The sequence below is a fragment of the Apis mellifera genome, linkage group LG7 (genome assembly GCF_003254395.2).
Source record: "Apis mellifera strain DH4 linkage group LG7, Amel_HAv3.1, whole genome shotgun sequence".
Lineage (NCBI taxonomy): Eukaryota > Metazoa > Arthropoda > Insecta > Hymenoptera > Apidae > Apis > Apis mellifera.
Genome location: NC_037644.1, coordinates 8,105,636 through 8,124,619, shown reverse-complemented (window position 1 = coordinate 8,124,619; position 18,984 = coordinate 8,105,636). Strand labels below are relative to the sequence as shown.

Below are 18,984 nucleotides of genomic sequence, written 5' to 3'. Positions count from 1 at the left end.
GTTTAGTGGCGGGAGGGCGCTACTTGCGATCGAGTGTACAAGGGGTTTGTGAACGAAATTGGCCCTCTTCGTGGACTCGGCGAATTACTTTTCTATTGTATAACGCGAGGGACAATACGCGGAAAGTGATTCGTACATCGATTACAAATTCGACAACAATGTCGTTAAGAAAACGACGTTCTGCATTTATTTAAATATCGTCGATGTACACTCTCGTCGCTGACCTGGAGACCGGCGACAGGAGCCATGCCGCAGCACAACCCCTTTCAGAAGAGGTTGATGACAATGACAGCGACGAAACGTCATCGTCTTGTCAGCTAGGGAACGCCGATAGCAAGTAAGTAAGTAGATGAACCTCACATTTTTCGCCGTGTTTCATTTTTCAGTTTTATTTCGTCTATCTAGACAATTTCATGATCGATAACATTTTCCCACCTGAATATATCTGAATATCATCGCGCGCATTTTTTGATTTTTTGATCATTCAAAACAGTTTCTTCGAAATCAAATGCTAATCAGTGATGAAAATTAATATACACGTGAAACGTGATTGTGTGATTGATTCAAGTGATCAGTGTGCTTAATAATTGTAGAAAATCGATTATGTATTGTGTAAAACGATTGTCTAAAACAATGGTATTGATGCGACAATTAGTGCGATAAAGAGAATAGGATTAGAATAATTGAGAGAGATTCGGTAGTTTACGACGAGTGACGTGTGTATATGTGTATATATATTTCTCGTGTAATTGTCGTGGTGCTCAATATGTGGATCAATTTGGTTTTCGTGTACACTATCGCTTGGTTGAATCGTTGATCTACTAAGCATGCTACATGAATTGTTCTCAACGGAAGGATTGTACAATTGAAATATTATTTCGCGAGCAAGTACAACAAATCTTTTGTCACTGCTACCAGGTGATTGGAACGAATAGAAGTCACTGACCGATGAACTCTGACCGAATGTGACGTCATTGATTGTAGCCTCTATCCAAGAAGTTTATTTTTGTGCCACTGTATAGCTGCGTCATATCTGAAGTATCTATAGCCTTCAATCCTTACTGCACATTGTTACACCTATATTACGTCAAATATATATATTTGCGTTTTCCTAATGAAATAGGAATGACTGACTGAGTCTATACTGTGAATCAGTGTCGTTATCAGTTCATATTGATTTATCCTATAATTTTAATCAGGTATATAATGCGGGTAATAGATATATAATTGTTTGAATCATTAAATATGGAGTTAATCAAATATTTAGAATAAATAAAAACTATTAAGATAAAAATAACTAATTTATTGATAAGACATTGAAATATAAAAATAATAATAATTCCATAACGGAAATTAAAATATTTGTATTATATTTTAAACAATTTAAAATTTTTAGTGTTTATGTTAATAATAATTTAATATCTAATATATTAAATTAAAGATGTGCATATACATATACATATATTTATGATTAAATTAATTAAATATTATAAATTCATATACAAACAATTCTTCATTTAATGATACATGATAAATTATATTTATTATAATTTCTAAAATATTATAAAAGAAATGTAATTTAGAAAATTTAAAAAATTTAATTTTTAAAATATTTATTTATTTATGTTACATATATTAAGAAGAAAAATATATTTTATTATCATTCTATTTTTTTTTATAAAAGTATATGATTCTAAAAAAGTTACAAATATCTTTAATAACAACTTGATAAGAAATAATACTTTCATAGAAATAATGAAAAATTTAATGTATGATAAAAGATAAAAAGAAATAAAATATTTGTGATCAAATTTTATATTTTGACTTCACTCAATTTTAGCATTATTAAATTGTATCAAATTATTTTATCAAAAAAAAAAAATTGATATATATAATTAATTATTTTAAAAAAATCTAATTTAATTATTCGAAACACGTTAAATCCCGAAGCGAAATGTTCCCATTATTCGAAATAATGTTTCGATCAAATGTATATATACATTTTCACAGACCATTCTGCATGGCACACTTGTTATCAGTTAGCGGTAAGAAATTTACGAGTAAACCTATAAAACGCGAAACTCGATGGAAAATAAAAATAATCGAAGTTGCCTCGCTATGTTTGAAAAATCATTAAAGAGTAACATATTGCACGATTTCGCGGTGAGACAAGTAATAATTTAATGTATACATAGAGCGTGACGTCACAAGTTATTCGGACCTGAAAATGCAACAGTTTTCAGTAGTGAATTTGTTGGCGGATTACAAGTTCCCAAGCCGTAAAACTCATTTTATGTTCGGGACCGGAATAAAAACAGTGGAGGGGGGCGGCTCTTTGTATCGCAACGACAGCAGCCTCCTATATGCTCTTACTTGTGTGTACGTATATAATTTCCTCGAAGCGTGTTCATCACGTAACCACGTATCTCATTCATGGCGTTCCAACGCGTCTATCGGTTTCTCGTGTGGAAAACCGAGTATATATGTATTACGCAGCTCCGTTCTATCGATCTGCCAGCAACCAGGAGTCTTCTCCCTTCCCCTCCCCTCTTGTCTTGCTCCTTCTTTATCTTGCTCCTCGTCACAACTTTCGGTGTCTTTCTTCTTCTTCATTCGTTCGTTCGTCCAAGCGTTTTCTCTCTCTTTTTTTTTTTTTTATGATCCATCTTCTCCAGTTTCTCCTTTTTATCTAATTATTTATCTCTTCTCGATCTATTTCCATCTCACGGTTCATATTTTCGTGTACGTTTCCTGCCCCTCTTTTCCCTCTCCTATTCTTCTTTTTTCGTCTGCTTTCGATCTCTATCCTTCTTTTACACCTCGTCGTCTATCTTCTACTCTCTTTTTCCTTGGCTCCAAGAACAGGGGCTTTAGTTTTGCCTTTCGACATCTTTAAAAAATTTTTTTCGTATCAATTTTCGATATCTTTTTTTTTTTTTATTGCTCTTTATGCTCTTCATCTTACTTTGTATCTCTTCGATTTTTTTCTCTAATCATCTTTTATTTTCTTTTTTTTTTTTTGCTTTTCATTTTATTTTTCTCTCTGTTTCTTTATCTTTTTACACTCTCTTTTCCCGTTTCTATTCTATTGTAAAATTTTTTAACTTTTCATTTCTTCTATCGTTAAAATCCCTTATTCCTTTCACCTAATCTAGTCCTATCTTTATTTCTCTTTTTCGAGCATTTTTTCCTCTATTTTTTTCTATTCGTCTCTTCTGAATGAAATATCCTGACAGTGATTAGCGAGGAATAGGATTATTTTTTTTTTTTATCTCAATTTTCTACCCATCATTTCACTGATTCATTTATGAATCCTTTCATTTCACTTCCTTTTTCCATCCAATTTCTTTCTCTGTCCTCTCGACTGTCGATCTCACCATTCATCCTTTTCGACCTTCCCCTTTAACCTCCTTATTTCCTTTAACCCCTCTACCCCTATCTCTCTGTCTTCGACAATTTCCCTATCCTCCTTCCGTTCGTCTCCTCTCTCTCTCTCTCTCTCTCTCTCCCTCCCGGCTTCAATCTGTCCTCGAGCGGAATATCCTAACGCAGGAGGAACAGAATTTCTCCGTCTCTGTTTTCCATCACTTCACAAAGCTCCCGAGAATTGGATAGGATAGTGGAAAGGGGTATTATGGGCGGAGAGAGGTGAAATCAATCTCTTTGAATTGTCGCGTTTTATTCTTCATGCGGCGCATTGTACCTTTTATACACGACACCGTCCGGTATCAATTGCTACGGAATAATATCGTGCTTTATTATTATTATTATTTAAACAGAATCTCGCGTCGAGTTGATGAAGATTTTGTACGATTTACTACCCTTTATTAGTAGTAATTAATCGAATGGATTTTAATCTCACTGTGAAATTTTCATGCGTTTGAATGAACGAGTCTGTTTCTCTTGTAAATCTATCGATAAAAGTATTAAACGCAAATAAATTACGTGAGCATGAATTTGTAAAATACAATTTATTTCCTTACTCGATATATTTTCGTTATAATTATTTGGGAAAAAACAGTTATACAGATATATGATATCATGAATTTGATATTTACATTGCGTTGTATAATTTTTAAATTATCATCAAATTGCATCCCCGGGTCGGTTTATTTACTGGAAAAGAAAATGTTGAAACTTGAACTTTCACGCAACATAGTGTTATTCACCAATTAAGATTGATGAAGCGTGATTAGAGCGGAGTCCCGATAGCGAGAGTAGAATATTTTCCGGCTTCGAGAATTCTAGAACTCCCTTTCGCGAAGTCAGCGTTTCCTTTCTAGGTTGAAATCAGCTCGACCTTGCCGGCTGAGGTATACCGTTTCACGATATATAGCCTTGACACAACAAATATCTCGTTCGCAACCATGAACCATCATGGTTTCGCCCTCGAAAAAAAGCGAATCTTTCCTATTCAGAAGGAAGGAAGGAAGAGCCAAGGGATATTGTATACGCAAGAGATTATACGCGCATGCGCAGGAACGCCAGAAGAAAGGACGCTTATTTGAAAGAACTTGAAAAGTGGAAAGTTTCTTTCCATGCGGGCGGTAATTTTAAAAAAAAAAAAGAGTTAAGGTCAAGGTCTCGACCCTGGAAATTGAGCGCGAAAGGGTTAAATTTGCCGAAAAAAGAAAAAGAAAAAATTTTTTTTTCCAATCCGAGAGTCAAGGAGCTTCTCTTTTCGAAGAGGCTTTTAAAAGCAATCCAGTAATCGGAAATACGTATAATATTTAAAATTGATATATAAGAGGGGGGTGAAAAACAGAGTTTAATGGTTATCGAGCAAGTTTTTTTCTTCTTTTTTATTAATAGATATTGGGGGGAAAATTTTTACCAGACGCTATTAAACGAAGTTTAATAGTCCTTGGCGATTTGCCATATTACGGTTAGTAAAAAGTTCTTACGGTTAATGGAAGGCATAAGTTTATTACAATTGCCAATTCTCATTCTTTGATCATTTATCCCGTGTCATTATCGAAGTTGAGAGAAAGAGTATTGAAAAGGTTAATTTTCTTAAGCGATATCGCATTAATTTTTTTCTTATTATTTCTGCGTTATTTTATTTTTGAAATTAAGATAAATCTACCGTGAAAAATCTTTATAGGTTATGATTATACCTCGAAAAATTTGATTTTAATAGAGCAATTTATTTTTTGATAGAAAATCTCTTTGAAAGATAAAATCTCCAATTTTTTTTTTTTTTTTCATGTCTTCTATATAATTATACCTGTAAAAATATGTTTCACAGCAGAACAATGAAAAATTATAAAAATAATAAATATTTATATAAATTAAAATCTTGGTCTATTTTCTGTTGATAATAATTTTTTTATTCCAATAATACAATTTACTAATCGATTTCTCTATTTCTGATAAAATATCTCGAAGAGAAAATTAGGAAAATTTCTTCAAATGTATTTGTCCACGATTACTCGTTGGTACTTGTTGGTCCCTTTGTTATCAAGCGAGATTCTTTACTGTTGCCTGCAACGACACGTAAGAAGTCGTTCCATTTTGTCCCGACGACATTCTCGCTATTTTAGGAACATTCGAGATCCTAGAATGCACCCCTGTTGGCCCTTTTATTTATAGCAATAACCCGGTGTCAACGGCCTAAATAATTCCTACGTGAGTTTGCGAGTTTTATAACAATGTTACTAAATATCTTTTGCATAAAATTAAATCTTGTTTTTCATTCTTGTTATTATTTAATAATTATATTGAAAGATTTTTAAAAAATATAAAGATAGTTTTTCATTTCCGTGTCATTTCGATGTTTCTTGCTTTTTATTGTTTCGTTGCTCGTTAAAAAGTTTAATTAACGAAGCAGTTGCTCCCTCTCATTTCTCTACAGTTTAATCGATTTTAAGCAACGGACTGAAAATCTGAATTTTTCTGAATGGAAAGTGTACTCGTGTGTAAAACATGAAGCTGAATATAACGTTGCTCGATACGAAAGCTATTAAACAAATTACAATTTCAGTTTGTGGATCGAGTTCAATGCGGTGAAAGGAAATGGAATCCAGATTAAATCGATCTAAAAAAATATGATTTGAAAAATTTGATATTTATTGTAAATTTATTCAGTGAGTATTTTTAATTTTAATGTATTTGTGTGAATAATATTTATAATGTTGTGACATCTAGATATTAGAAGAATTTTTTTATATTTATTAAATATTTTCAAAAAAAGTTATAAAAATACTTGTTGTGGATGTTTATGTTTGATAAAATATGTAAAATGAAAAATATCATTTTATTTAAGTATGAAATCTTATATCTTTTAGTTATGATTTTATATAATTATATTCTTGCTCTTTTTTTTTACAATTAATAAAAAAATTTACTTTAAGAATTATGGATTAATTAATTTTTATAATAATTTTACAAATTTTATGATAATTGTATAAAAATATCATACAAATCTTTCTATTGTTTTTTTACACGATTATTATTTATATTTTTTTTTACTTTGTAGTTAATTCTATTATTATCTTTGATTGGAAATCTTTCACTTCTTAGAAATGATGATTAGTGATCTGTAAGCTAAACTTTTGAGAAAACGGAGTCAGAATCTAAATTAGAATTTCTTTAAAGTGTGAATCATCCAATTTCGTTTTTGCTCCAAAACAAATAAAAAAAAACTACTAAATAAGAAGCTTCATCATTTTATTTAATTCAAGAATCTGAAATAAAAAAATATCTTTATTAATCATTCCAATCATTTATATTCCTTCTTCTATCGTAATCGTGAATCAAGATTTTCTTTTGTCTGTAAACAATGGATTTAAAAAACACGTTTATACAAATAATATCAATTTTTTTCTCAAAGTATTTATTATTTCGTATTATTTATGAAAAATGCTACACGAATGACGAAAAAAAATCAGGAAATAATATTGTATGCACATATAGAAACTTTCAATTATATTTTAATGGAGATACTTTTATTCAATTATAACTGGTATGCTTCTATCTTGAATTGATTTAAAACGGTCGAAAATAGGGCATCGGTTCAGTCTTGTCGTTACTTTAAAATAGGGCTTTTATTGGAAAAAGTTTTTATTCGAGAAATTATTAGAAGATATTATTAGGAAAATGATTCTTTTAACAAATCAAATCAGTCTTTCTTTTTATCTCATTATTTGAATTAGTCTTTTATTTTTCATGTATTTATAGCAAATTTGAATCTGTTAAAAGTAATTATTTATCTTGAATGCTACAACTTTCAAGAAAGGTTTACAAATAAAAAATTTTCCAATAATACAATTGAGATTAAATTTTTAATTGATTGGATATAAATGATTAGATATAAAAGCAATAATGGAAGTTAATTGCTTTACAATTTTTATATATTTTTAATAATAAAATTTTTAAATTTTAACAATTTTCTTTGTTAAATTTATATATAGATGGATTTTTTAATAATTTTATTTTTAGAATATTATTAATTAGATATAGAGATAAGTACAGAGAACAATATTCAGAATTTATATGAACCAATATGATCAGTCTAAATAATTCTAATGTAAAATAAAATTGCATTAAGAAAGTTTGTAATTATTTTTTTAGAAAAATTATGATGTATATTGATATATATGATGAATATATTGAATTTTGTTTGTAATAAATTTTCTGCTTTAATTCTAATTTGATCCTTTTTTAAATTTTTGGATTTTATGGAATACATTATGATTTCAAATCCACGTTTATTTAGAAAATTTTGTTATGAATCCAAGTCTTTGTGAATACAAAACCACTTTTCCTCTGGAAGCATCTCACTTACCAAATGCAATTAATTTTAATTATAACTCTTGTAGACTCTTCTTGTGTAAAGTACAGAAATACGGTAAAAAATATTATTTATCAGCATTTCTTTTATTTCATTTATTTAATATTCATATAACATTTAATAAACAAATAGTAAAAAAATATGCATTAAATATTTAAAACTCAAAAAATAAATTATTTTACATCTTTGATGATTTCAATATGATTAAATTCAATTTAAAATTTAAATAATATAATAATGTAAAATTTCGTAGATATGAATCAAAAATGATTTAATAAACTTTATTTTATATATAGTGAAAATTGATTGAAAAAATTATGAATAAATTAATGAAAAGCATAAATATATCATATTTAAGAGAAAATTCCGTCATATCAATAAATAAATCTCATTTGATATTTTTGTATATCTTTCGTATTTATTTCAATCTCGTAATATCGATCCTCTAAAGATATTCCACGAAAATTTGTTCACTATATTATTCGTTTTCACGTAGAAAATAACATTCAAAGATACATTTTATAAAATATAATACTATATATATCTCTCAAACTCCACACGTGTGTCCTGAAAGGTTAACACTGTACACAATTATGAAACTTTCGCATCTCGACGAGCGGGGCGCCACCTATTTCATAACCAAACGTGCTGATGTTAACCTAAAACCTGCTGGTCATGCATATACACAACAGTTTCGCAATTTGGCGGGCACTTTTAACCGATGACGATTCTAGAGCGGTTAGATAACCGAAGAATACGTCAAAGTTGGCATTCGCAACAGGAATTGTGGTTCAGTTATTCGTTGGTTGTGCCGATGATAACTTTTCGACGAATTATCGCGCACCCATCGTAAGTAATCATGGGTGAGATCTATTCGATCTACGAGGCGGTCGAAAGTTGGATACAAGAGTTGAAAGGTTCGAACAATACGATCCGCAGAACCCGTATACCCGAGACGAAAATCACGATCGAAACGAACGACACGGTATACGATCACGAGATGTGGAGGCAATCGTTCCTTGCCGAGGCGCCGGCTCTTCGTGATCTTCTGTTCGGTGTGCCGACCGAGAACAACCTCTTCGAGATCGTTTGCACGATCAATCGGTTGATCTTCTTCTACGTAATCATTAAATGGATCAATTTCGAGGTATGGGTAGCAGCTGGCGCTGAACCTTTTGTTCTCAACCGATGAAAGCGTCGTTACGTGTAAACGATGCGAATACATACTCCTTAGTTGATTTGTGGTGGCTATTCATGGGAAAAGTCAGTGTGCCTTTAGAACTAGAGAAAGAAGGAAATCGATTTGAGGATCAGTCCGAGGAAAAGAGACAAACAACTGAAAGATATAAATGGAAATAAAGTAGAAGTTTTTGTGTAAGAAAATAAGCAATGTTTTATGAAATATTATTTTTGTATCGTTTCTTTTTTTTTTTTTTTTTTTTTTCTGTAATTTTTGAAAGCGTTAAAGCGTTTTCTCATATGTGCTGTAAAATGTTTCTTTTGTATAGTCTTTTTTGCATTTTCTTGAAAATTGTTCATACTGTTGTGCTGTTTTATATTTGTTTATCGAACAAATTAAATTGTGATTATTTCATCGCGAGAGATTTTAACGAATAAAAAGGAAAGTAAGTAATTAATTAATTCAAACGAGAAATTGTTCTTTCATTCTGCTAATTTTATTGTCAATCAGATACGTTGATTAAAAAGAAACACGATACAAAAATGTTTTTGATTTCAATCTAAAACCTGATTATTGAAAAATATCCTGATTATTGTAAAAAAATATCCTATTTAAGTTTTGATTTTATTATTTTATTTATTTCATTACAATTTTGTTTCGAAGTTAAAAGTATTTAATTTCATCATATATAAATAAATATTTACCTAAAGAAAAAAAATACTATTGATATAATATTAATCATATTATATTATATCAAAAGCTATCATGATTTATGCTGACCATAAGTCTTATTATAAAATCAGATAAAATTCATATTCATATTGGAAATGGCGTGAATTTATATTCAAATTTTATAATTAAAATTATTACACAAATCTAAAAATCCGCTAATTTACATTAAATGGCCTTTATATTTATTTATTATAGAATTCAAAAATACAGCAGCTTGTTCTATGTCTGAATATTATCTTACAAAAAAATTCACCTAATTTTGATTTTAATAAAAATTTATGTTTAATAAAAGTTGTGTATAAAAATATATTCAGAGTAAAGTAGCAGAATCTTTTTAAAGACAAATTTCCTATCTTTCTTTCCTTGAATATAATTTTACTTATGGAAATAATTTTTACAACAGAATATATATTTATGGAATATTTTTGAAGGATCAGTTTTAGAAACAAAATACAAAAATTGATATACAAGAAAATTAACTCTTTGGGGTATAGATTGAAAAATATTTTCCTTGAAGAATTGAAATAATTAGAAATACACAAGTTGTATAAGACTACTAATTATTCCATTTTATACTCAAATATTCAATCAATTTATTTATTAATTTTAATTATTTTCATTTTTACATGTATAATAATTGAAATGATCCTATTTATTTTTTTTTTATATTTCATTGAATTAAAAATTTTTGTTCAATTTTAGAGTTCTTTCAACATTAAAAATTTTTATTTCAAAGAGTTAAGATTTATTTATTACAAGTAACTGAGAAAAGATGAAGATAGAATGAAACGATGTGACGAAGATAAAGCTTTACATTGAACTTCGCTTAAATTGTTTTTACAACTTGATAAACAATCCTAATATTTTCTCGATACTTTTCAAATTAATTAATTATTATCACAATTTAGAATTCAAGCTAAATGCATATTTTATCAACAGTTTTATTTACAGTAAGAATAAGAAATAATTTTCTTGAGTCACTGTACATGTTTTGAAGTGTCACGGGAAAAGAGAGAAACGCACTAATATTTTCAAGAATCAACGTACGAAGAGAAACGCGCTAAAATTAAGCCAGAATATTTTCGTGGAATATGCGCCAATAATTATCATTCAGAGTATATTTTCAGCAGGAGTGACGATCTTTTTTTAACAAAAATAACAAAGATTTTAGATATATATATATATTTTTTTTTTTTTTTGCATCGATTGTTGCATCGCTAATTGCACGAAATTCCCGGAATAAATGTGAAAATTGGGAAAGATCCGATTCGAGATGAAATTTAACCGCGATCGAATGCAATTTATTTCGATATCCATGCTCCAAATCCTGGTCGTGAAAATAGATTGCAATTTCCGTCAAATGCAACGCGTACGTCTTCTTCCGTCTGTCGAAATGTTCGACTTGTTTTGTAGAAAATCCACTGTCTCGTCTTCCACGATTTCATCTCGCTAAAGAATTTACGCGAGCGGCGTAATTGTAGTAATGGGTTTAAGTATATCGCGAGTCGATTTGAACATTGAACAAACTGATTTCAATCGATGATATTCTTCTTTTTTACGAGTATTTCGAGAAAAAGAATTTCAAATAGATGAATCGAATTTGAACATTTTATGAATTCAGAAGTGATTCGATGATTGATATGCAATTGTAAAGTAATTTATTAGCAACTTATAATTTTTTCATTTACAAAAAGATTTAAGAGAAAATTTGATTGAATGTCTTCATATCAATAAAGATTAAATTTCTTATTTAAATCATACTTCTCTAGTAAAATCGTAAATAACGTGTGCAAATAACGAAAAAAACTTTCTAATTTAATATTATAATAAAATTTAAGAGTGATCATTAATAACACACAAAACTCGAGAATTATTTTTAATATAACTCGCTATAAATTTTAAAATCGTTAACTTGATAAGATTAATAAAATTATTAACGCTATCTCGTATTTATATTTCACAGAATTCAATATTTTCCATAATTAAAAGAAATTTTCGTTTTTCGATGTACGAATAATTAAAAAAAATAAATGTAATAAATGCAAAATTCATGCAGGACGTTTGAATGTTGAATGTAATTGAATTGATATCGTTACGAAATTGATAGTTATTGTTATAGTTTATTAATTCCGTGCTTGGTACTACAAGGTGACTCACCATGAAAAACACGAGGGTTATAAAAACTTATGAAAGGCTTTTAAATGTGTCCACATGAGGGAACATGTGATGCTGCTGGTTGCTGCTGCTTATTTTCTTTTACTTTAAAAACTATGTTTTCCTTTCAAAATATCCGTTCTTTCGATCGTATTAGGATTAATATTTACGTGTATTTATAAAAATAAAAGAGCAACAGCTAATAGTTAAAAAAAAATTTTTAATTATCAAAGAATAATCCAAATTTTGTTTTAAATAGGAGTTTAAATAGGATAAGGTTCATCTTATCATTTAATTAATTTTATTATTATGAAAATCGATTAGGAATTTTGTTTTAGGATTAAAGATTTTTATATTTCCAAATCTAGATTTTTTATTTTTATATTTATATACATATATGGAATTTATATGTTTGTTTTCATAAATTAATTTTTATTATAAATTGATTTTTAATTTGTGCAACTATGATTCATTGCTTGTTTTGCTATTGATATGTTTACCTTATTCATTCATATTAATTTCTTTTTTTATATAAAATATTCGATATAAAATAAAATTTCTCTCACCATTATAAATTTATATTTAAAAAATGAAAAAGACATTGAAACTTTGAACATTAATTTAATTTTTTCAAAGTGATATTTCTATAAAAAAAGAATTGCTTCATATACTATTTATTATACTATCTATACTCATAAAATTTCATTAAAAATAAAACATTTGTTTAATATATTAAAAAATTAAAAGATAAAATTTTTTTTATAAAATAATTGATACTTTATGATATGATACATTATGATAATGGAACTCTGTTATACTATTGTAAAGAAAATTTCCAAACAATATTATAATCAAAATTTAACAAAATGCTGAAACTGTTTTAAAAACTAAACTTTATCTACACATATGTAAACATTTATTAAAATCAGAATTTTTGAATTAGGTAAATTATCTTATAAAATATGTATATTAAAATTTTTGTCTTCTATTATAAATATCTTTCTAAAATTTATTTTATATAGAAAATTTCCATTAACAATCTCCATTAATTTCCATAAAAAAAATGAAATTAAGATAATAAAATATAAAATAAATTGTAGAATACACATAAAAATGCACTTAATAATTTAAATTGTGAAAGGAATTATTCACAAATTTATAAAATAAAACATTATTTTATAACGTATAAAATTGATTTCAAAATATTTGTTTACTCGAGACTTGATATCGATAAAACTATTCTGATCTTCGATGATGATAATTTGAAACCAATATATCATTTAAAGACAGATTGTTCGATATTTTGTTATACGAATGACAGGAAGAATCCGTGAAAATAACTGGTGATAGCTCGCGTGACTACACATTTCGTTTCAGAAAATATAATTTCAGAAAATTTACAGTTGTTCGTTGAGTGAATCAAAGGTTCAAGGATACTGCAGAAAAGTTTGACATGCTTTTTTTTTTTTTCCTAAAGAATCGAATTTTTTGACAATAATTGATTTTCTAACTAAAAAATATTCATTGAACAAACGAAAATTTTAATCGAAGTAGATGCAATTTCGTTACATGCTATTGCTTATTGTATAATCGTTTTTATTATACTCGTTCTATCGATGGAATTTATTCATCAATTTTAATGTTGTTGATAATAAAATAAAGGAAATCGTAAAGTAACGAGGATACGTTGAATGCGATTAACCAATATAAAAAAAGGTAATAGAGAAATTTATGAGAGCTGTTCATAATTTTTCTTAAATTTATTCTATTCCTTTGAGATAATAAATGCTCGCATAAAAATGAAAATTATGCGTCAATATTTTTTATTCAATTAAAAAGGAACATAAGAAATTGCAAATTGAATATTTTTCATAAAATTGTATATTTAACGTTATGCGAGTTGTTGTATATTAAATATATATATATAAAATCAATCCTTTAAAGATGTTCCATTAACATCGACAGTAAACATTCGGCTATTTCTAAAACAAGAAAAAATAAAGATCAAATTATCCGAGTTAGAACGTAAATATTAGGCAAATATAATTCGAGGAATTAAAGAAAATCGATATTCTTATAGAAATTTTCAAGACAAAGTGAAAAAAAATAAATCAAACAATCCCATAGAATATTTTATAATAATATAGAATTATTAAAATTCTATAGTATTTCACTATCGAGATAAAAAGCAGAAAAAAGAAAAAATACGGAGAAACGAGAAAATCTTTTCAAAACATCCTCTTAAAATATTACGCGATATCCAAATATTCAAATATATCTCTGGAAGAGGATTCCATTACTAGATTTTTTTTTATCAATCCGCATTTCATGCAGTATCTCGTCATTCGGAGCCTCTAAACATGGCCGCACGAGAGGAACTCGACGTATGATGGCAGCGAAACGATGCGACACACACGGTGCTCCGTGTAATGCACTCTCCTCTGTCCCGATACGAAATTGTATCCCGCGTTCCACGATTTCCTCGGCATGGTGCCAGCACGCGACCAGCCGAATTCTGTCCGGTCGGTATTAGCGGTCCCTGTCGAAGTTTCTTCGTACCTGGACCGAAGGAGGAACAGAGAAACGAGAAAGAGGGAGAGGGAGAGAGAGAGAGAAAAAAGAACGGAACAATCGAAAGCTCTGAATCTGATTGGTCGACGGCGCGTTGCCGCTTGACCGACCCAGTTTGTGCAGCCGGTCAAACATTTGCCTCGACGACGAAGCCTTTGCGTTTCGACAATGATGAACGTATACACTAGTTGCGCGGCAAGAGAATTTTCCTTCCGGTGCTTCTCTTAATTCCGATAATTGGATCTAGTACACCTTCGGATGACGAACTTACTATTGGTTTATATCGGAGAAGGAAGATTCGTGATGGAACACGACAGGATTAATATTGGAATTAGTTAATGCGATATATAAGAATTAATCGAGGCAGTTTTTTTGACCGATTTCATATCGCGTAATTGAGACTTTTGCTTTTTAATGTTTAAAAAATTATTTGGAAATTACTTGGAAAATATTTAGAGGTATTTTTTTTCTTGAAAAAAGAAGAATATTTTTCTTCTTTGAAGAAGAAGTATATATATGTATTTATATATTTTCGGATGAGATATAAAATTTTTAGCATCCACAGGCAGAAATTGGAACATTTATGTGGGTAGATGATGAATTCTGTGAATTCAATTTTTCGAGGAAAAAGAGGAATCTAGAGTGATTCGGATCGGTGTCGAATTTTATTCAACAGTTTATTCCATAAAGCACGTTTAAAGGATCTAATACTGAAATTCCATTTCTAAAATTGGGATAAAACGAGTAAAATATTGAAATAATCTTACTGTAGACAGAAAATTTAACGGATAAATATAGAAATATAGAAACAAATATAAAAGATGATGTATTTGTAAGCAATTTAATTTTGCGTTAGATAAAATGATGAATAATAGACTGTGATAGTAATATTAATTTCACTATATCTAGTGCTAAATTAAATTGATTATATATTCGAAAAAATCAAATTGTTTGTATTTGTTTCAATCTCTAGAATTATTCTTTAAATTTTAATTAAATTTTAAAGTTTCAGTTTTAAAATTTTTCATAACGGCTTGATATGGAGATTTATATTGTAATTTTAAATGTACAATTTATTTCAAATTTATTTCAAATTTCTGATGAGAATAAAACAATTATATCTTACATTTAATTGAAATAATATATTCTAAGATTCCTAATTTAGATAATAACAAAATATATTATTATACAAAATTGTTATAAACTGGATGGACTATTCATTTCAAATTATTTTATTTATTTTATCAAAACCAACATACGTATCAATTCAATAAAATGGAATAACATTTATGAAACGTTGTTGCGATTGAAATACGATATTGTATCACCATTGCGTGGCAAAAATATTTGAACAAATTTTTTAGTGATAGATTTAAGTAGATACCTTTGTCGCAAAGACTCGAATATATTTAATAATTTATAATTTCCAAAGTTCCAAATTTAAGAAAAGAATCAAAATAAAGATTCAATTCAAATTTTTCTTTTTCAAAACAAGATTCTCAAGTTTCTCACATAACGAACCATCGTTTGAACTCGACAACGAAACGAAAGTTACCTTATAACTTACGTGTAATCATTATTTAATTTATACGTATGTGACGCTTTCTGAACGAGATCTCGTATATTCGGTCAGTGGGCCTGTTTGGAAAACAGGCTGCGATATTTAATTATTCGAGAAACAATAATTAGGAAGATTAGGAGGATTCACGGTACGCCTATTCGGGACGTTGATTTTTTTTTTCCACCGTCGGCGCAATAATTATCTTAATGCGCGCTCTCTTCCTTCCTAAATTTCTCATCCCTGTGCATTCCGTGGAATCCGCAGCCGCGGCTGCGGACCAACGTCGTCCTTGCAAACATCTCGGTCAGCAAGTTCGGATCGAAGATTTCAACGCCCACGAGTTTCCATCCCTCGAGGGAGCTGAAAAATTTTCACGTGTGTCCGGACGAGCTCTCCCTTTAACTAATACTTTCACACGAATTTTATATATATATCGCGTTTTATTTTCCGCTCGAGTTTTAGTTATTGAAGAAAAATGGACGCCAAACTTGATCGTTCGGTTATATCAACGTTGGCCACCGAAAACTGAAACGTTTAAAAAGAAACTTTTTTTCTTTTTTTTAAATTACATGGATACGTGAGCGTGAACTTTCTCGGATAAAGAGTGCAATTTGTTTTCGTGGCCGAGATTACAGGAATTTATCCTGCAAATGGCATAACACGTTGAACACGAAGGTTAAATGACTGTTCGAAATTCGAGATTGTCAATTTTGAGATATTTCTCGAAAGCTAAATATTATATTGAAATTTTCTAGAAATTGTACAAAAGGGATGTTTGTTTAACACAATTGTAATTTGCGATTTGAAAGCTTGGGATAGTTTGAGAAACTTGGAAATATTGAATTAGGGGAGAAATATAATTCTTATTAACTTGATGAATAAGCTTGATCCACTTGAAAAGTTGAAATCAAAGTTTGACCAATCTCTGGTTTCGATATTGCTCTATAAATGTCAGAAACTTTTATAATTTCGATCAAGTCGATCGTGTGATCAAGTGATGACCCAGCATTTAACAGTCGATGAACTCTGTTAAAAAAAGAAAGATCATTTCGATCGACCTTCCTTAAATTTAATAATTTTTTTTTTTTTCACTTATTAATTTTCGAGATCCATCTTTAATCTCCACCCAACCCTTCATATCGGTTTTAGAAAATATGAAGATTTGACGTGGGTTGCGTTAACGTCAACGATATTTTCTTTTTTTAATCATTCATTCTCGAGACACGTATTTATTTTCTTTTTTTACTAGAAGTCGAATTATATTTCTTCCTTTTTCGAAAATTCTTTTCTTCTCTGGCGAAAGCAAAGTAATTAAATTTTTCGATCAAATTCTAGCTTCTGGATAATGGTCCTTAAATAATTTGAGATTCTTTGTTGATGGGCAACATTGTAGATTCAATGATAAAGCAGAATGGAATATCCTCTCTCTCTCTCTCTGTTTTAACGTTGGAGATTTTATTTATACTTAAGAAAAGAAAGGTCTATACTTCTTGCGTATAAAAATGTAACGTCGTTACATACAGTAAATTAACGTTGCCCTACTTTTTCAAAGAACAATGTAATAAATTAAAAATTGTATATATATACACGTAATTAATCGAAATAAATTTTCCATTTTTTTCTTACGTGAATTATTTTATTAATTTATCTGTAATTGTGATGCACATAATTAGTTTAGTTTAATTGGAAAAAATGAAATGTCTAAGAGAGTTGAAATTACAAAAGGAACTACTTTTTCAAAGAACAATGTCGTAAATTTAAAATTGTATATATATATATTTAATTAATCGAAATAAAATTTACTTTTTTAAAGAACAATTTTTTAAGAACAATCGTAAATTTAAAATTGTATATATATATACGTAATTAGTTGAAATAAATTTTCCATTTTTTCTTACGTATATTATTGTATTAATTTTGTTGTAAAATGAATTATTTTATTAATTTATCTGTAAATTGTGATGCACATAATTAGTTTAATTTAATTGGAAAAAATGAAATGTCTCATAAGAGAGTTGAAATTACAAAAGGAACTACTTTTTCAAAGAACAATGTCGTAAATTTAAAATTGTATATATATATATATATATATATATATATATATATATTTAATTAATCGAAATAAAATTTATTTTTTTAAAGAACAATATCGTAAATTAAAAATTGTATATATATATATATATATATATATAATTAATCGAAATAAATTTTCCATTTTTTCTTATGTATATTATTGTATTAATTTTGTTATAAAATGAATTATTTTATTAATTTATTTATAAATTGTGATGCACATAATTAGTTTAGTTTAATTGGAAAAAATGAAATGTCTTATAAGAGAAATTACAAACGGAACTACTTTTTCAAAGAACAATATCCTAAATTTAAAATTGTATATATATATATACGTAATTAATTTTCTTATATTAATTGTTGTAAAATGAATTATTTTATTAATTTAATTCTGTAAATTGTGATGCACAGAATTAGTTTAGTTTAATTGGAAAAAATGAAAATTTCTTACAAAAATTGTTTGATGACACTTTTATATACATATTAAATCTTGTAGAATGATTTGCTCCTTTAAAAGAAAAGTATGCACAATAGCAGATTGTTCAGATGAAAAAGGAAGCATCGTTCTTTTCATTATCGTACTTAGAACTGAACACGCATTGTAAAGTCCGTTGATAAAGGAACACCAGCTGCATTAGAAATTCTAGTCTGCCACTCTCTCTCGTGTTCTTGTTTTCAAATCGATATATATAGCGTGTGCATTCCGCCGAAATCAATGCTCTCCCTTTATTATCGTTTCCTTCGAACAACAGATCACACTCTGTCTTTGGAAAGAAGGTAACAAAAGGTAACGGAGAGACAAAGTCGGCCGATAAAACAGAGAGAAGAGAGAGAGAGTGTGTGTAAACGAGAAAAGAGATGATGCTCGAGGCGAAACTGGAGCTCGAAAGGATTCGCTTTAAGTGATTAAAAATTCGTATA

At 28.5% G+C, this 18,984-nt stretch overlaps 1 protein-coding gene across 5 annotated transcripts in view; it reads left to right on the top strand.

Moving 5' to 3' along the window:
- The window catches only part of LOC100576528, a 107,040-nt gene continuing 88,056 nt past the window's right edge, over nt 1-18,984 (top strand). For 3 of the 5 annotated variants that reach the window (XM_026441995.1, XM_026441991.1, XM_026441990.1), the window contains exon 1: nt 1-337. In XM_026441995.1, coding sequence (XP_026297780.1) covers nt 204-337 — 134 coding nt within the window. In that variant the 5' untranslated portion in view covers nt 1-203. Of the gene's footprint in view, nt 342-18,984 lie in introns of all 5 variants that reach the window. The other 2 variants (XM_026441996.1, XM_026441993.1) reach the window with 1 other exon arrangement.